Below are 21,161 nucleotides of genomic sequence, written 5' to 3'. Positions count from 1 at the left end.
ACTGATTACAGGATCAGCTTGAGCTAGTGGGTGGGTGATGAAATTGTCACAATTTTCCATATAAGCAGTCTTCTTTCTGTCTCTGGAAAATAACAAATGGTAGTCTAAATCAAAAAACCATCTAGAAATCTTGTTTGCCTTTAAAAATTAAGTGGTAGAGTTTTCTTTTTTTAATTGAAGAAATGGTCATTTATCTTTTCTTTATTTTTTTTTTAATTTTTTTGTTTATTTATTTGTGTGAGAGAGAGAGAGAGAGAGAGACAGATTGTGAGCGGGGGAGGGACAGAGAGAGAGGGAGACACAGAATGAAGCAGGCTCCAGGCTCTGAGCTGTCAGCACAGATCCTGACATGGGGCTCAAACTCACGAACCGTGAGATCATTATCTGAGCCGAAATTGGATGCTCAACGGACTGAGCCACCCAGGTGCCCCTGTTTATCTTTTCTTTAGACCAGAGATGGCAAATAAAAGACTAATTTTGCTCCCCCTCCTTCCATGCTAATTTCAAGACCCTTTTACTTAAAAATCTTTCTCAATATACTACTCCACTCAGCTACTATTAATTGATTGGAATTGACACCAAAGATGAAACCTATTTGACATTTCTGCTCTAGGCAATATTTTGTTTTATTTTTGTCGGTTTTGTTTAAGTGGTGATCTTGTGCTTCAATGGTGTCTTCTTTGGAAATTAAAAATAATGCTCTTAAAAATAGTTTTTAAAATTTATTTTCTTTTTTTGTTTGTTTATTTATTTTGAGAGAGAGTGATAGAGAGCACGCATGAGCAAGGGAGGAGGTCAGAGAAGGAGAGAGAGAATCCGGAGCAGGCTCCGTACTGTCAGTGCACTACTGCAGAGACCATTGTGGGACTTGAACTCATGAACTGTGAGGTTATGACCTGATCAGGTCTGATCAAGAGTCACTCAACTGACTGAGTCATGCAGGCGCCCAGATTTTTACATTTTTAAATGGTTGAAAAAAGACATGGAAAAATATGAAATTTTGCTTTTAGTGTCTATAAAGTTCTCATTCATTTACTGTCCTTTGGATGCTTTTGTGCTGTAATGGCAGAATGGAGTAGTTGTGACAGAGACTATGTGGTCTGCAGAGCCAAAAATATTTACTCTTTGGCCCTTTACAGAAAAAGTTTTCCTTCCCTTGTTTTGAGATAATAATGTGACAGTGAATGATTGATTTTGGGTTATTTAGTAAAGGACAAAACTTATTTTGCTGGTATTTTCAACAAGTTTTTGAAAAGGAATAACTTAGGAAATAGCTGGTATTTTATACAGGTAAATAGAAATAACCCTTCTTTTTCTTTTTTTCTTTTTTTCTTTTTTTCATTTGTTTTTATAGAATACAAAGAACATAGAGTTACCAGCCTTATAGTCTGTGAGCTCATGCTATTATTTCTTATGTAGTTGAGAGGAAGTCCATAGCACTGATACTGCCACAGATTTTAGCAGCTTATAATTACACCTGTGTAGTAGGACATTGTAGAACAGCAGCAGTTCTTACATTCTTTGGTCTGAACTTCTTTAAGACTTTAAAAAATGTAGAGTCCCAAAGAGGTGTTTTTTTTTTTTTTTTTTTTTTACTATTTTTTAATGTTTTATTTATTTTTGAGAGAGAGAGAGAGAGAATACAAATGGGGGAGGGGCAGAGAGCGAGGGGGGCAGAATCTGAAGCAGGTTCCAGGCTTTGAGCTGTCAGTACAGAGCCCAACGTGGGGCTCAAACTTGTGAACCATGAGATCATGACCTGAGCCACCCAGGTGCCCCTGTAAAGAGGTTTTTTTTTTATAAATACAGGTTATATCTATCATCCTTGTCACATTAGAAAATGACAAAATTTTAATATATTTATTTAAAAATAACAATAATAAATCCATTGTATGTTCACAAAAGAACATCTTTATGGAAAATATTTTGTAAACAAAATTAGTAAAATTTTTGCAAATCTCTTTAATGATTGTTTTAGTAGAAGACAACTGAATTCTTGTACCTCTCCATACACTCTGCTGTGATATATATGTTCTTTTGATATGAAGGCAGTCTGGCCATACATAGATACATAGTTAGAAAAATGAGTATTTTAATAGCTTTTTTAGATAATTGTGGATGTTTCTCTTTGATACTATACCAAAACTCAGCAAGTGGTAGTGATTTTGCTTTTTTTTTTTTAAGTTAGGTTTACTGAAGTTTAATTTACAAAGAATAAAATGTGTGTGGGTTTTTTGTTTTGTTTTGTTTTTGGTATATAATTCTGTGAGTTTTCATTAACCCACAAGTCATGTAACCATCACCATAGTCGTTATGTAGAATATTTCAGTCACTCTGAAAAGTTTCCTCATGCCCTTTTATAATCAGTCCTCTCCCATCATTCCCAGCTTCTGGCAGCGTCTGATCAGATTTTTGTCTCCATATTTTTGCCTTTTCCAGAACATTGTATAAATGGAATCACATAAAATATAGCGTAATGTATTTGTGATTCATTCATGTAGTTACAGCTATCACTAGTTCATTTCTTTTTGTTGTATGGATGTTTGTTTATCCATTTACCAGTACTGGATATTGAGTTGTTTCCAGTTTTGGGGGGGTTGTAAATAAAGCCACTAAGCATTCATGTACAGATTTTTACATGAACGTATCTTTTCATTTCTTAGATAAATAGCTAGGCATGCTATTGCTGGGTAGCATGGTAGGTGTATGTTTAACTATAAGAAGCTGTCAAACTGGCTTTCCAAAGTGGGTAGACCATTTTGCATTCCTACCACCAATATGTGAAAGTCCTAGTTGCTCTACATATTTACCAACTTTGAGATGGTTTTGTTTTAGCCATTCTAATCAATATTAGAATTAGTTTCAGTTTGTATTTCTCTAATAATTAATGATATTGAGAATCTTTTCCCTTCATATCTGTTCAGCAAAGCATGTTTTTGAATCTTTTGCCCATTTTTTTTTAAGGAATTTGGTGGTTTAAAAAATTATTATTGAGTTGTTAGAAGTTTTTCTGTATTCTGAATTCTGAATATCAACCCTTTTATTTAGATATATAATTTGCAAGTATTTTCTCCTAGTCTGTGAATTTTGTTTTCTTTAACTTTTGAAGAAAAGTTTTAGTTTTAATGAAGTGCAACTTATCAGTTCTTTCGTGTTCATGTCTTTTGTGTTCTAAGAAATCTTTCATAATTTAGGGTCACAAAGATTTTTCATGTTTTTTTCTACAGGTTTTATATTTTTAGGTTTTATTTTATGTCTTTGATATGTTTAGAGATCATTTTTGTAAACAGTGTGAGATGTGAATTGAAGTTTTTGTTTTTTCATAAGATGTCCAGTTGTTCCAGCATCAGTTGTTTAAAATACCGTGTTTTCTCTATTGAAATGTGTTGGCACCTTTGCTGTGTGTCAGTTGAACATTAGGTGTGGGTCTATTTCTGGATTCTCTGTTCTATCCCATTGAAGCATGTGTCTGTCTTTTCACTAAGACCACACTGTCTTGATAGCTGAAGCTTTATAATGAATTTTAAAAACAGGTGGTATGAATTTTCCTTTGTAAATCTTTTTAGAATTATTTTGGGTATTCCATTTACCTTGTTTTTCCATATAAGACAAGAGATAGTTTTTTAAAAGTTAGTTTTACAGTGCAGAATTTGAAACATTAATCCTCTGTAACATTAAAATCTATGGGACTGTCTTGAACATTGAATGAATTTTTTAAACCCGTGAATACTTTTATAACATCACACGTAACTCATTTAGAAAATATTGGTTTCTTGAATTATATACACCTACTAATTACTGGCACATTTCATTATTTAATATTTAAAAGTTAAATTTGTTATCACCACTGATTTTTTTCAGAGAATCAAGTGTTGGGAAAGTGTCAGGCTGATGGTGGCAATACAGATTTTCCAAATTTCTTCCCTTGCAAATTCAGATTTTATAATTGGCAATGCATACTGTCAGTTGTTTTTCTTGAAGTAATAGGCTTACTTGGTTCATTTTTGAGAACAGGTCTGTCAGATATCGACATCTGAATAACCATAGTTGGTGTAGTTCCCAACTCAGTCATGCAAAGGCTTTTTCTCCAGGCAACCATTGTACTTCAGTAAGCAGCACAGGTACTTTTGCCTAGTCCCCATTTTGTCACACAGAATATTGAAAAGAAGTCTACCTAGGGTCAAGATACACTTAGATTAACAATTTTACTGCTTGTTATCAAGGACATTTCTTAAAAGTGAGACTGGCCTTTTCCCGAGAAATGTTGTGATAAATGTGGTCACTTTGTATTATTATGTTTATTATACTTCAAGTACAGAGATTGACTTGGAAACCTTAACTTAGTGTTACAACACTAGGAAGACAGTAAGTTACTGACATTTTAGGAACATTTGAGGTTGGTATACTGTGAGTTTATTTTAAGAGCTAATACAGTTATATTAAGTTGTTGTTTTATTATCTTATAGGTGCTATACTTGGTAGATCAGAAACTCAGGAGTGTATTTTCTATAACGCTAATTGGGAAAGAGATAGAACCAATCGAACTGGTGTTGAACCGTGTTATGGTGACAAAGATAAAAGGCGACATTGTTTTGCTACCTGGAAGAATATTTCTGGTTCCATTGAAATAGTGAAGCAAGGTTGTTGGCTGGATGATATCAACTGTTATGACAGGTAAGGAAACATTTTATTTTTTTTATGAGAATGTTGAATAATCCTCTCTATTCCCTTTTTAAAGGGGAAAGATCAGTGCGTGGATTTTCACTTAAAGGTTTCTTTTTTAAGATGAGATTATGAAAACCATTTTAACATGCTCTAATGACAAGATACACATTTTAAAGTAATAAAATAAGTATGTGATGTTTATGTTTTATCTTTGATATACTTCGAATAGTCTACCAAGTAGTGAGAATTATAGATAAGAACCATTTTCCCCCTATGTTATTAGGATGATAAACTTTTTTAATATCAATTTTAAGGAAAAAGGATTTTTAAAATTGCTTTAAAATTAGACAGTATATCTATTGAAAATCTATCCTCTGTCCTCAAGGAGAGTAAGCCTAATCATAGTATTTAATTTCCTTTTAGTTTCCCTCTTTATGTATCTGGAAGAAATTGATCTTACTGCATTTCTTTTTCTTGCAAAGTAAGCCTTTGTTCTTTACCCCCAAGAGACATTTTAACTTGACGTTCAGAATTACATCAGAACTAACACAGTCCTCATAGAAAGCTACATTTTATTTAAAAGATTGTGCTTAAATTGTTTTATTCTGTACTGGAAATAAAATACATTAGACATGTTATTGACTGCCTGTGATCTTTCTGTAAGGAGTCCCACAGATGTTGGGCTGATCACTGAAACTGACTGGGCCTCAGGATTTCCACTGTAGGTGGGTGCTGATCACGGAGAGGCTGTAAGGTCCTAGTTAAACAGACATTTTGGAGCCAGAAAATACTGATATACTCATGGAACACTAGGTACTTGCCTTTCCACTTTTAGGAGCCTCAGTTCATTACCATGAACCTGTGGTTGATTGGCCATATGTGATTAATAGCAAAATGTGTTGAATAAGCCCATGAAAATGGAATTATATTAATTTTTATGAGAAATTAAAATCTTGGGTATGCATTTAGTATTTAGAGTATATTTCCAAATCTGTAAATTTTCCAGGTATTATTTCTCTGTAATTACACATTTTTAGCTACATTTCTGATTCATAGCCTCCTGATTAACAGAAGTGATCATCAAGTGATATTTGCTATTATGAAAGGTAAGTGGGACCACTAGGAAAACAGGATGGAGGCTCTTCAAAAAATTAAAAATAAAACTGCCATATGATCCAGCAATTCCACTTCTGGGTATTTCTCTGGAGGAAGTGAAAATACTAACTTGTAAAAAGATATATGCACCCCCATGTTTATTGCAGCATTATTTACAATAGCTAAGATGTGGAAGCAGCCTGAGTGTCCACTGATGGATGAATGAATAAAGAAAATGTGATGTGTGTACACACACACACACACACACACACACACACACAGAGGAATATTTCCCAGCCATTAAAAAGAAAGAAATCTTGCCACTTGAGACAGCATAGATGGACCTTGAGGGTATTATGCTAAGTGAAATTCATCATACAGAGAAAGACAAATACCAACCATTACGATCACACCTATATATGTAATCTTAAAAGAAAACCAAAAAATAAAATGAATGCCTAGATATAGAACCAGGCATTGTTAGTTGCCAGAGGCGAGGGTTGGGATATGGATGGTTAGGTGAAATGGTTAAAGGTGGTCAGAAGGTACAAACTTCCAGTTATAAAACAAGTCCTAGGGTTATTAGTAATGTAGCATGGCAACTACAGTTAATAAGACCATATTGTATATATGAAGATTTTTTTTAAATGTTTGTTTATTTTTGAGAGCGAGAGAGGGCATACATGCATGCTCCAGGCTAAGCATGGAGCCTGACATGAGGCTCACTTCCATAACCATGAGATCATGACCTGAGCTGAAATGAAGAATCTGTTGCTTAACTGACTGAGCCACCCAGGTGGCCCTGTGTTTAGGGAATTTAAATCTACTCAAAAAAACAAAAACAAAAAACCTGACACTCTTAATTCCCAAATCTAGCTTGGGTCTCTGATGTTGAGATATGTTCTGCCATGATAGGAACTTGTGTCCTTTTGTGTATACTATGTATATTTATGTCCATGTATTTATGTGTATACATACACATAATTTTATTGATAGCATTTAGCTTTTGTATTTATGCCATAGGAAAGCTGTATTTCCTATAAGAGAAAGCACTCCTAAAGCAAATTTCTTCATTGGCTTAATGTTCCTTTTCAAGCTTTTCTAGTAATTAAAAAGAAATAAATAAAAGGTCGTTGCCTTAGATGGATCATTAAAAACCAAAATAAAGTAGTGGTCTCAAGGAGTTAGTGTGATTGCTATAAAATCATCTGTTGTGTTTTGATGAGATTTAATAACAGGATTACAGAAACATTTTTGGCTCTTAAGAATTGATCATTGAATATTAATAAAAATCTTGAGGTTGACTATGAATGACTTTTTCATTATTTCATCTCTGAGAAGAACTTTAGAAAAACTCCATTGTAGATTCAATATAATGTTGATTTTAATTATTTCTCCTTTGTTTGTTTATAGGACTGATTGTATAGAAAAAAAGGACAGCCCTGAAGTATATTTTTGTTGCTGTGAGGGCAATATGTGTAACGAAAGGTTTTCTTACTTTCCAGAGATGGAAGTTACACAGCGTAAGTTTACAGGGAAAATACATAGGTCTGTTCAACTAGTACACTGAAAACAAAGCATATTTGTGTTGATGGAATAATTTACTCATACCTTCTCCTAAAATTTGATACCATGATAAATATTTCTTGTGGAATTTTGTAGGCCAAATCTGAATTGTTTTTTTTTCCTTCCATTTTCCACAGCTACTTCGAACCCAGTTACACCTAAGCCACCCTATTACAACATATTGCTCTATTCCTTGGTGCCACTTATGTTAATTGCGGGGATTGTTATTTGTGCGTTTTGGGTGTACAGGCATCATAAGATGGCCTACCCTCCTGTACTTGTTCCAACTCAAGTAAGTTATTGTCTTGTACTTTGTGCTCTTTTAAATTTTATATTTTAAAGAACTACCACTGCGGTGAAACCCACCAAATTGCTATAAACCATTTTCTTTTGGAGTTAACTTTTGGAATGTTTGTTGTTATGAGAACTATAGCTAGTTTTCCAAACATACTAAGTGCTATATCCTGAACTTCTCTTACTCAGGAGTTGAGCTAGTAGAGTGGAACAAAGGGTATTCCTGTTCTTTGGACAGTTTTATTGTCATTGTAGTACTTTCGAGTGGGAGATTCTCCCTGCTTTGTTTCTTGAGAATTAATTGATGATGGAGAAGCAATACCACAACCCTTTCTTTCCTTCCATTCTTCTTTCCATTCTTAAATTTTTGTGCCTTTTTCAAGACAGCTTGCCAAATTATCCTTTTAACCACAGGGAGGGATTTAGCAAGATAATCAAGAAAGTGTGGAAAAAAGAGGTTTCACAAAGGCGCCAGGAAGATATATGCATAAAAATGTTTTGGGAAGAAGAGCAGATAATCAGTGCTTCTCATTACTTGTCATTGGTAGTTGCAGGTGCATCGTTATTGTTTGCAGTATATCAAGCATGTACTGAGGACTAAAAGCTTTTTTTTTTTTTTGAAGACTAAAAACTTTTGTAATACTCTCAATTTCACTCTCCTGACCCCAAATATACCTGAAAATGTAGATATGTTGGGTAATCAAATTAAATTCATGAAATTTTCTTCATTCCCTGTCATGTAGGCAGTGGTGCTGGTACAGTGGTTTACAAGCTCTTTTAATATAAGTAGTTAATGTTCTGCAGGCTGAGGAGTGGTGAAAGCTTTGGCATACTTGTGTGAGACATCTTTGAACTGTAATTTTTACTGTGTTTCTTTTAACTCTTAAGATCAGATTACCTTGGCCTTCTGGCTCTCTTGGTTTAACTTTGTTTCTCTGATACCACTAGGATTAATGGTTAAAACTTGATAGAAAAAAATGGTGGAGTCCTATATTTTAATGACCAAAATAATTTCTTTCCCTTTAAGCTTTATTTATATAACATCCTTCTTCCTTAGTACTTGAAGCAATCTGTTAGCATTAGATTATTGATCCCCATAATCTTTTAAGATGTGTGTATGGAGAAATAAACCCAAAAGTAAAATACCTTATTCTGCAAATTAGGTAAACATGCTACTTTGTGCAGCTGAAATATTCTGACTTTTGCACACTAGTAACTAAGTTATGAGTTTATTAAAAATTGTCTCCAAAATATTTTAAAATAAAAAAATAAATGCCTAATAAATATATGTAGTTTACTCCAAATGGTCGTAGGCTGTACACTTTATCTTCTCTTGGTGGCAACTATTTTTTATTTATGTTTGTATTTAGAAGGGAGAGTATTTAGTACTTGTAGTAGTGTCTGAATTTACCCTAGATTTGTGTGATGATCGAAACAAACTGGAAACTCAATTTAAAAACAAATTTGTTAAGTTTCTTAATAAAACTTAAAAAAATCATGTAATTTTATAGAAAGCATTGATATTTACATAATATTAGCACAAAGGTGTGGTTGGACTTTCTTTTAAAAGGCTCAGTATCGGGGCGCCTGGGTGGCTCAGTTTGCTGAGCGTCCGACTTCGGCTCAGGTCATGATCTCACGGTTCGTGAGTTCGAGCCCCGCGTCAGGCTCTGTGCTGACAGCTCAGAGCCTGGAGCCTATTTCAGATTCTGTGTCTCCCTCTCTCTCTCTGACCCTCCCCCGTTCATGCTCTGTCTCTCTCTGTCTCAAAAGTAAATAAACGTTAAAAAATAAATAAATAAATAAATAAATATAAATAAATAAATAAATAAATAAATAAAAGTCTCAGTATCTTAACACGAGGCCATTTTATTTAGAAATGATAATTAATTCAAACGTTTAGACTTTAAAAAGGAAAGATGCAGTTATTATTCATAAATAACTGAGAATCAGGAATCTTCAATGAATATCCATTTCTGTGGGCTTTGGATATTTGTTACCGTATTAATGATACTGTACACATTTATTTAGCACTTGAATTGCTCTGTGGTGAATTTGCATGGTTTTGTGATGGAATGATCTGGAATGGTCAAGCTTTGTTAGGAAAAATATAAACATGCCTAACTTTATGCTTTCCATCTGTTGCAAACTATGTTGTGCAAAAGAGGGGTTGTCATCAATTTGGAACTTAGTTTATATCATCTCTCACTGTCTCAAACAGTATAGTATCATGCTTTAAGTCTCATTTTTGGTGAGAGGATTATACAAAGTAGTTCTGCAACACTGCTTAGTGGCCATCCTGTTACAAAATGATCAATTTTATCTCCTATTTTAAAGTAATTATTGATAATAACATCAAGTATTTACTGAACACTTAGAACGTATTGTACTAGGATACTGGTAAGTTACATAAATATATAAAGACAAGAATTTTCTATAAGAATATGTAAAAACATACATAAATTTTTTTCCATGGTTCCTAAATTATGACTGGTATGTAAGGCTCATCTTTGGAATTTGTTAAAAAATACAAATTCTTGGGCCACATCCCTGTAAGTATGGAGTGGGGCCTGAGATTTTATGTTTCTAATAAATTTCCAAGGTGATTCTTGTGACCAGCCAGGTGTGAAAAATGCTGATTTGATTTTACCTCACAGGGTTGTTTATGTAGTTTCAATCCCCATTTTATAGATAAAGAAATTGAGACATAGCAAAGCTCACAAGTGTCAGAGCTGGAATCCGAACCAAGGACTCTGACACTAAAGCTTTACTGCTTTATGCTGTTCTGCCTCCCCCCCTCCCCCCAGGAAGCTGATGTCTCTGCTGTTTTAAAAATTCAGTAAACATCACTGCCATCTCAAAATCATTCTATAGGTTAATTTATTTTCCTACTTTGGATATTGAATAGTCTGACTACTAAAATGAGTAATAACATCATCATATGGCCTCACATAGGACAAAAAGGAAAAGTCATGGAAATATAGAAGGGCATATTCCTGTGTTTCCATTAAGAAAATTTTTTAGCACATTTTAGAATAAGGTTTATCAGCATTGATTGGTTGTAGGTAAGGATTCCTGAGTCTCTGAATTGATAGTGCCCCTGCCTATTAGTTATTCAAGACTTTTGTGAGAGACAGGGGTAGTAAGGGAGACATACATTTGAAGTCTTACGGTGATTTCCCTATTTCGTCCATATTCAGGTTCCCATATTCAAAGCTTAATTTCAAGGTTTATGAATTAGGAAAATTCCAGGGTTTAGGCTTAGGAATTCTGGAAAGATCTTATATTCTTGTGGATTTTTCCTCCCAAATTTTCAAACATTTTTAGACAGTGTCATGAAATATTTCATTCCTTTTATTAGGTAAACTTTTCCTTAAAGCTTTGGCTAAAGGCTGGTTTGTGACTTAATTGGTCTTTGTAAGACATTAGTCTCATTGTGGTAATATCTTCTTGAAAAGTCATTGCTACAATAAGAACTATACTTGAGAATTTACAGTGAATCTCACAGAGCAAGCTGAAGTTATACATACTGTGATCATTCCTTGGTCTGATTTCAGTCTTTTATTCTCACTGGGGGCTAAAAGATCAGTCCTATGGCATCCTGGAAGACGAGAGATATCCACATGTATCTTTTTACTAAGCTGGTTCTGACAGCTAAATTGTAGGATTCTTTATTTCTAAGACATCGAGTTAGAATTTCTTCTGGTGTTAGTATTTTATTGTGAGGAAGTGATATGGAAATATACATGCTTGAAAATCTGGTCTTTAATTATGGTTCTCAGTAACCAGTAAAAAATATTTATTCTCAGATCTAGTGTAGTTAGAAGTATGGGTAAAGTAATTTTGTTCTTTTTTTTTTTTTTTTTAATTGAAGCCATCCTTCTTTCTTTATAATCTGTTACTATTATGTTTCTAACATTGTTCCATGGTATCACGGTCTTGGTATCATGCAGTCATCCTGGATGGAAAGCCTTGGAGACAGCTGCTACTTTTTTTGGCCCTGTCATTTACCAAGTCCTGTTCATTCACCTTTTTATCTTTCTTAATCTTTTGTAGTTCAGGACATTATTACACCTATGGCTGAGATTATTTCTGTAATCTCAGCTGGTCTTCTCTCTTCATCTATACTGTTACTGTAGAATAGTGTTTTACATGTCTGATTATATTACTTATTATTATTTTTAATGTTTGTTATTTTTGAGATAGTGTGAGTAGAGGAGGGGCACAGACAGGGGCACAGAGGATCCAGAGTAGGCTCTGTGCTAACAGCAGCAAGCCTGACGCAGGGCTCAAAACTCACCAACAGGGAGATCATGATCGGAGCTGAAGTTGGACCCTTAACCGACTGAACCACCCAGGTGCCCCATGTTACTTCTGTTTTAAAAAATATTTGAGGGCTCTCAATGACCCACAGCAAAGAATACACAGTTTGGAGTATGACATATGGGCTTCCATACCTCCATACATCTACCTTTTTATTCTTTCCTCCCATTACACCTTAAGCCATCCATTATATATATCTGGAATGGTATTAGTTATGTACTGTCCTTGAAAGAATTGAGAAAATAGTGCTGAAGTCAGTTTATATCTTGTGTGATTCAGATGAATAGCCCCAGGTGAGAAAGGCACTAGTCATTTGTGTACATGTTCCAATCTCCCACTTGATTGTAAGCCCCTTGAATACCATGGGTGTATTGTAATCACTACTGTCTGTCACCTACTGTTTGTAGATATAACCACTCTGTAAGTGACGAATTACTGAATTGACTTTGTTGCATTTAGAGTTGTACTGAGATGATAATGCAGCATGCCCAGGGATTCCTTTAATAAAAAGCTTTAGGGCTTAGTTTTAAGAAAAAATATTGAGGCTGTATGTCTTTAGAGTAGAATAAGTTGAAGTATTCAGGCTTTTATAAGAGAATGCCAGTATTCAGTTCTTTCTGCAATCACAAGCTTTGAAGCATCCTTTTAATTTCCATCACCTAGGTCCTTTTCTTTTGCCTGTGCTGAAACTGTCTTTCCACATGTAGGAATTTGCTCTTGTATCTACAGTGAGTAAACTGAACACAACTGGTTTTTCTAGTGCCGGTGAGTCAAGAATAGGAGGGAACAGATGCATTGACTCTATGATTAAGAAGTCTTATTGTGGTTAGAGTTAATGTGGTTTCAATAAAAGTGTTTGCATCGCTCTCAAAACCATACGTGAGCTTCAGTTTCCTGTTAATAAGATCTATATTTGTGCTGATAAAAAACACTTGCTGATAAGAAAGCAGATTTTAGGAACTAGAAATTACCTACCTTTAACAAGGTATGAAGTTAACTTCTTGTGCATTTTTAAAGGCTATATAAATAGCACTGTAGTATTGCAACATTAATACTTATTTAAGTGACATCAGTCTCTTCAGTTCTTTGCATCATGACATTTTGTCTAGATTTTGGTCTGATAGAGAATAAAGGCTGTCAGATGTTTGGGATACTGAATTGGGCATACAAAATAATCCTGTTGACCTTAATATTAAAGTAATAATAGGTTGTCATTTCATGCTCTGCCAAATTACTGTCCACTGAGAAACCAAGCTGTCTGAAAATGCTGTGTAGGACTTTCCTGTTGAACATGAGTCTGTATGTGTACCCATTTAAAATTAATAAGATACTGAAAGGGTAGCCTAACATTCAGCCAAGCCAGTTTAGGAAAGTGTGCTGCTTATTTATTTGGGGAGGATGAAGGGGAAATTTACTAAATTTAAGTGAGTATTTAACATGCTAATATTGTTATACTTGCAAAACCACATCTTGAAATAGGTTGACTCACTTTCTCTTTTTAATTCTTTTCTTTTTAAGAATTTATAATACTTGCTTGTTATAATAAGACAAATTCTACAGAAGGAAGTGTGTGCAAAAGAAAGGAGATAGAACCATTTGTTCTTCCTTTTTTTTTCCTTTATCATTTTCCTGAAATAATCGATTTTAACGGGTTGATATGTATCCTCTGACACCTTTTTCTAATCTCATTCGTTTGAATACATGCTTTCCTTCCCTTTTATAAACTACAAATGTTATTTCACAATTGGTTTCTTTTAATTTAAAGGTATACTGAGGATAGCTTTTCAGCTCAATACTTTTCAGTCTCATTCTGATTAAGTGATGTGTTCTTAAGTGAAACTTAGTGGAGCTCTAATGTATGCTTATGAAATTTCAAAACTTGATGTTTTATTAGCTTTGAGTTGGTGTTAGGTTTCTGCTAAGACCTGGAGTCTACATTTCACAATATTTTTAACTGTCTTATTTTAGTAGGTTTAAAATCTGGTGATATAATGCTCTTGTCTTGCAGTTGAGCATCTTTTTTTTTTCTTTTTTTTTGGTACATGCCTAAGAAATAGTTCAGAACTACTGCAAATGTCTCTTTCTTCTGTGTTCTACCTTTGTGTGTGATTATTTTTGTTACAACTTAAATTACAACTAAGTTTTATGTATACCTCTAAACTGATTGTTGGGAGAAGTGTCATAAATTATTTGTAGACTTGCAGCTTGACAAAAAATTACTCTCTTAGGCATATATGAATTATTTTACTTAACAAATGAATGGACAAGTCTGCTTGAGATTTGCTGAAATTCTATATCCAAAAGCAAAAAAGAAGGGAAGAGGAGAAGGAAAAAAAATTAAAAGCTTTATCCAAAGTTTAAAATGAGTTTAAAGCTGTACATTAAAGTTAATAATGGAGCACTTTATTTCTAAAAATGACTTCCATTTAATTTTTAAAATCTTGAGTTCAGTTTTTCTTTGGACTGTGGAGGACCGCATCTTCCAATTTACAAGTGGGACTGATGCATATAGATGAGACTACCTAATTTCTCCTTTTTCAGGGTGCCTGGGTGGCTCACTCAGTTAAGTGTCCTACTTCAGCTCAGGTCATGATCTCATGGTTCATGGGTTCGAGCCCCACATTGGGCTCTGTGCTGACAGCTCAGAGCCTGGATGGAGCCTGTTTCGGATTCTGTGTCTCCCTCTCTCTCTGCCCCTCACCTGCTTAGCTCTGTCTCTCTCTCAAAAATTAAATAACCATTAAAAAAAATAAAAAATTTCTCTTTTTTCTTATCTGGCAAGATGGAAGATAGGAAGAAGTGACTTTGATTTTCTCTCAACTCTACTTCCTGGACCTCATCGTAGATCTGTTCCTTCATTCCTAGCTACTTCGTCACTGTCAAATCTTTTCTGTTAATTTGAGACAATAAAATGAAAAGGCCCATTTGTTAGTGAAAAGCTGCTTGTATCACATAGGCTGTCGGGTGTTCAGGTTTGTTTGTTTTGTTTTAGCTTAACCACTCACCTAATGCTTGAGAGCCTGTTGTGTGCTGGGCATCATGCTGATGTGTGGTGATAAGCATCGGAGGGACAGTTCTTCCCTTTTGAAGCCCACAGTTAGTATATAAGGGAACAAAAAATAGGTTGGTTGATTGGTTGTTTGGCTTTGCAGCTTGGCAATGACAGGCAGAGTAAGAAGGGAGCAAGAGTGGAGGAAAAGAGGAGAAATGTCTGACTCCAGTTATATAGTGACCAGGAGCCATATCTGGGACGCTTATCTAATGATAAGTGCTCAAAACCTGTTAGCTATTATTGCTGCCAGAGTAACAACTTCAGAATTGTACTCGAAGTTGTATTTATTGAAGCCATTGAAGATACATATTTATATGCCAATACTTTGAAATTAGCGTAATAAAAAATTTCATTTTGAGTACTCTGTCAAGGACTACACAGAGCACTTTACACAGATTAATCTTTCAACACCCCAAATATAGGTTCTGTTTTATTAAGTCCATTTTATTGACAAGAAAAACAAGGGACAGATAGGTGAAGTGTCTTGCTCTAGTGTCAGTCTTTGGAATGGTAGAGTCTGGGCATTTATATCCAAGGATTATTATTCACTGAAATGATTTTAATTGAGTGGCTTATTTATTCCAGTAAGTAATTAGGTGGGGTCTGTAAAAAACTAAAGTAGGATAAAGAGGACGATCAGAGTATATAAAGTATGTTTAAAGTATTTTGTTTTTTTGGCTGATAACTAAATCTTTATTTACATTTATGTCATAAATGAGAAAAGTACAGGGAAGTTTTGAGAAAAATATTACAAACACCTACCACTCAGAACAGACATTTTCTTACATCTACTTTGGATCTTTAGGAAAACGTAATTGAAATAAAACATTATAGATAAAGTTGAAGTCCCTTTTGTATCCTTCATCTCCAAAACGTTTCCCTTCTCAGATACAACCTTGTATACCCTTTGAGTTACTGTTTATATAAAAATATAAACAACGAGAGGTGCCTGGGTGGCTCAGTTGGTTAAGCGTCCGACTTCGGCTCAGGTCATGATCTCACGGTTCATGGGTTTGAGCCCCACGTCGGGCACTGTGCTGATGGCTCAGAGCCTGGAGCCTGCTTTGGAATCTGTGTCTCCCTCTCTCTGCCCTTCCCCACTCATGCTCTCTCTCTCTTTCCAAAAAAAAAAAACATTAAAAAATATAAACAACGAATATTTATAAAGTCAAAATAGCTTTTATAGTAAGTACATATAACCCTGTAGGTAAACATAACCATCTTACCACGCCATAATTTATAGAATATGTAGTGATCCTTTTCCTTTTTGCAGCTTTACTTGAAGAATACAAATGCTAAAATAAATAAAAATTTCTTCTATCCCTAATAATAAACCTGATGCTTTTGAGCAGTGGCCAGAAGGAGATTGGTCTCTTCAGACTTTTAACCTCCCCCCTGCTAACTACCCTGAGGAGCTACCTTCTCCTTAGGGAACTTATTCAGAATCCTGTCTCATCCACCTCTGTCTGCCTTTGCCTTGCTTTCAGGAGTTAGTTGAGAGAAACTGGAGGAAGTAGGAGTTGGTGCATCACAGTGGAATTTTGAAGATCTAACTGGATAGAATGATGGCTGTGCATTTGGCGGTATCAATATTATTGAATCTGTTAATGTATAATGTCTTCCTAGCTCAGAAACATTTGTTCTGATACATACACTATATTATTTCTTTATATATTCTATTTCTATCTGCTTGGCAATAGTCTTTTTTAAAATTAGCAACTGTAAAATTTCCTACAGCATGAGATAATTAGATGACTAAGATGAGACAAATTCAGAATTGGTCGGTTTTCAAATACTTCGTGTAGGGGGCAGGGGGTAGGAGGGGTCCTTAATTCTTCTTGAGGTCCTAAGAAGATATTTAGTGAGTTATCCCCCTGTTAGATATATATATATATATATATATATATATATATATATATATATATGTGTATGTATGTGTGTGTGTATGTATATATACACATATGTGTATGTACATACACACACACATAAAATATATCAATCTTGGAATGATTTAAGTAGTAAATAGGAGAAAATTCATAGTATATGTCCTATATGTTTATAGTATATAAATGAACCAGAATCTGTAATCTAGAAAGATTTCTTTGTATTCCTGTTCTGTATATCTAACTGCCTACTAAACATCAGCAATTAGATATTTCCAAGTAGTTAACATTCAGGGAAATAATCTCTCCAAACCTTGTTCTCAGTAAATAGAACCAGTAACCATTTGGTTGCACGAGTCATTGTATCCCAATGCCATTCTCGTACCTAATCTGTCTCCCTCTAGTACTTACTCCATTTTTCAAGGATCCTCTCCCCAGGAAAATCTTATTTAACCTGCCAGTGTAAGTCAGTTTTCTCCTTACAGGTGCTCAGGATACTGAATTTCTTTTTATTGCAATTATTTCATAATTATGCATTCATTAGTGTGGTATCTTTGATTAGTCTTACTTCCCCACACTGTAGTAAGCATCACGAGAAGCCAGATAGTCAGTGTCTGGCGCAAAGTAGGCGCTCAGTAAAGATTGGTTGAGTGAATGGAGAAGTCCTAGTCATTATTTTCTGATATTTGGCAATATAATTTAGTTAAATTTCTTTCCCCCTTATGGAATAAGCAGCGAAGTCTCTTTCGCATCCAGGAGCCTAATGACTTGACATTAATGTGCTGATTTGTTTTTTACTGTTCTCTCCAGTTATAGTGCATGATAGTCAAGTTTCATTTTCTGTGTTTTGAATTCAGATTGTTTTTTGTGTGTTTGTTTGTTTGGCTTGGTTGCTTTTTATCCATGTATTTCAGTGATTTAATTTTTTTGGATTCTGTTTTGACCCTTTTACTTTGTAACATAGTTTACACATTGAGGCCTGTCGTTGGCATCTCTTGTTTAGCTTGATCATTCTAGGACTTATTCTCATGTTCATTTATTGAGAAGTATATTGAGCAAAGATAGACTTTTTGGTAAGATGCATGGATGGCACATACTTGCACAGTGTTACTTGCAGTGGTAGGTTTATTATCCCTGTTACAAGTCCTTGTAAAACAAAACCTGAGACATACCTATGCCCTGGGAAGCTAAAGTCTAGTTACTCATTTGGCATGTATTTCTTTCAAAGAGATGAATTTTACTCTGGAGTACTGATAAGATGTTGTGATAGTAGGATTAGCTAAGCCGTTTAGATGAATTATAAATAATCCTGAACCATTATCATAGGAGAAAAATCAAGAAGGAAGAAACACTAAGCTGCTGGTGCAAGATAAATGAGTTGTCAAATCAGTGCTATTCTCTGTATAAATATTGTAGAGATATTAGAAATGGCGGTTATACTCAGCGATTGGAGGGGATTTGAAGGAGGGGATTTTTATATTGGTGACAGTATTTCTCTTAATTATAAATTTAGGCCCTTAACTATATTAGGATGACTGGGAAAATGAAAATCTTATTTTCAAAAGTCTTGTCAGTATCTAAGTGTCCTCAGACTAAAAAATATGTATGGATACTTGTTCTCATGGCCACCACTACTTGACTTCTTCACTCTTATGTGACTAGTAAGTAGTCAACAGTGGGCCTGGCCTGTCACTGTGTTCTACTTAAATCTCACTTTTAAAATTTTTTCCTCAGTCTTATTTTCTTACCCTAGTATATTGTTTATGTTGCACACACAAAGACATCAGGAACATTTTTCTATTATGATTCTACTGTCTTCCATGAAAAGGGAGTGAAGCAGTTCAGGAAATAGATTTTAGAGATTCGTAAAACAACTGTTAGAGTGTGGGCTGAGAACCAACTTCTAGTTACATAAAAATGTCTCCTGTGCTGCTCCTGGTTTTTGTTAAAGGCAATACTGCCCTCTCGTGTCCAGAAGCCAATTCCAAGATATTTTCTCAATTAAATTGCTCATTTTACTCTTCCAGTTGAGACTCTAGAACTTCTTAGAAAAACACGTAACAATTACTTAAGACTTGGAAGTTTATTGGATCAGGTAACTTGGGGTCATACCAGAACCATGTATATAATAATACCCCTTATCTGAAAGGTAATGTCCAAGTTTTTTGTTTGTTTGATATTACTTTCCTCTGTTTATAAGGAAAGTGTTCCCAACTTTTATTTTAAAAATATGATAAATTGGATCATTGCCAATTTTAAAAAGCTAAATCATTATTCTCTTTCTTTCACTTTTGTAACTGATGTGTCATTTTTCATTTCATTCTTGATATAAATCGTAATTTCTTTTGCCTGTGTTTTTTCTTCACAAGCACGCCTTTCATATAATGATAGAGGTAAGATGCATTGATGTTTGTTTTATGGTTGTGGAACTTTTTGTGGATGCATACTGAACATTTTGTTTTTAGATTTTTGTTGTCGTTGTTGCTTTATTGTGCATCCTTTATAAATTTGTTATGATTTTTTTTTACCACTTTTAGTATTAAAAACATGATTGATTTGCCACGTAATAGTTTTGGTTTTCAAGGAATCGTTACCAGCATTTATACTTATGTAAGTTGGAATGTAGAAACAACGGTTTTAGTTGAGTAGACATTAACCCCTAGTGGCTAGAAATGTTCACGTATGCACATTTTTAACAGGAGCTGACTTTCTGGTTGAACCCATTATCTTTTATCATGAAATCTATATTTTCAGATAGTTCCTTGCATCTTTAGCCTCTATGTAGCAAATGGGCTAGCCAGTTCATCTTTTGCTGTCTAGAGATTAAGGCTTTATTTTAGATTAGAATTCACCCTTCTCACCTTTGAGAACTCAGAATAAAGAAAATGATCACAGACTACTTTGCAGCTCTTCACTTGTACTAATTTATTCCAGTCTTGATTTTAGTAATTCTAGAGGGTAGTGGTGTTTGGGTAGGTGCACTTTTTTTCAGCTACTGCCATTTGTTGTTTCTCAACATGAGGTCTTCTGATGCCAGAATTGTATAATTTTCATATACAAATGGGTAAAGAAGAGATGTAATCAGAGCTATGTTCTAATACATGTCTTCTTAACTGTGCAAAGTAGCATGGGTATTTATTGCAAGAGAACTAGAGACTTAGGGCAAGTTTTCAGGAATTCTGCACACCTTACCATGGCTCCCTAAAAGGTGGTTTTCTGTGTAGCAGGGCGAAGACATGTTTTATGGATAACATCAGAATGTTGATGTCATTATGAAGTTTAAATCTGAATTTGTCTCTTTGGGTTGTTGATATATTTTAAAGGTATAAATCTTTATTCCTAGAATCAAGTACAGTTGACTCTTGAACAATGCGGGGTGAAGGGAGTGCCGACGCCCTACACGGTCAAATCTGCATGTAACTTTTTACCCCCATCAAAGTACTAGATTTTGTGACTGGTAACACAAACCATTGATTAACATATATTTTGTATGTTGTATGTTTGATATACATACTTACTTTATTCTTACAATAAAGTAAGTTAGAGACAAAAAAATATTATTAAGAAAATCATAAGGAAGAGAAAATACATTGCATTATATTTATTGGAAGAAAAAAGAGACATAATAAGTGGACCGCTGAAGTTCAAACCCATGTTGTTCAAGCGTGAACTACATTGACTTTTGGTGGGTAAATTAGTATAATGATGCTCATAAACTGAAAATAATTTCTGATATTCTTAGATGATAGGATAAATAAAAGCCAAATATTAGAGATACAGTTAAAGCGTCTTATAAATTTAATGAAGAGTTGAAAAGTATGACATAGAATATTCTAGTAATTTTTCATTAAAACAAAAAGGCATATTGATTTGGCACTATATATTTTATTCAGTTAGCTGTACTTCATTAGCTCATTTTGAGTCTCAACTTTTAAGTATTATAGAGTATTATTTAAAAACACATGTATCATTTCTAGAAGTTTTGAGATTTTATACGAATGTGTTTTTGTAGACCTTTTCCTCACCCTTTAAAAATTTGCCAGTGTTCTTAAATTTAAGCTTTTTATTTATAAGTAATTTTGACAACAGTCTGTTTTCAGGTTGTTATGATATAATACTGAATAGAATGGTAATGTCATTGGGAGAGTGACCTAAGATGCTTTACTGAAATAATGGTAGCTTAGAACTTGCCAAACAAAACCTTGGAAACTTATGGGAACCTTGAAGTTTATCATTGCACTTAGAAAATATTCAGTGATCTTTTCCCCCTAAGTATAGACATT

General features: G+C 34.3%; 1 protein-coding gene across 1 annotated transcript in view; it reads left to right on the top strand.

The window, feature by feature from the left end:
- Positions 1 to 21,161, top strand: part of ACVR2A (activin A receptor type 2A) — an 81,590-nt gene that overhangs the window by 43,855 nt on the left and 16,574 nt on the right. The window contains exons 2-4 of the mRNA XM_047085222.1: positions 4,467 to 4,674; positions 7,174 to 7,283; positions 7,464 to 7,618. Coding sequence (XP_046941178.1) covers positions 4,467 to 4,674; positions 7,174 to 7,283; positions 7,464 to 7,618 — 473 coding nt within the window. The remainder of the gene's footprint in view (positions 1 to 4,466; positions 4,675 to 7,173; positions 7,284 to 7,463; positions 7,619 to 21,161) is intronic.

Source organism: Lynx rufus, unplaced genomic scaffold (assembly GCF_022079265.1).
Source record: "Lynx rufus isolate CCGP_SWC_20201006 ecotype Redwood Valley unplaced genomic scaffold, mLynRuf1.p SCAF_2, whole genome shotgun sequence".
Classification (NCBI taxonomy): domain Eukaryota; kingdom Metazoa; phylum Chordata; class Mammalia; order Carnivora; family Felidae; genus Lynx; species Lynx rufus.
The sequence above is the reverse complement of the archived record's forward strand: the minus strand, read 5'-3'. Positions and strand labels throughout refer to the sequence as shown.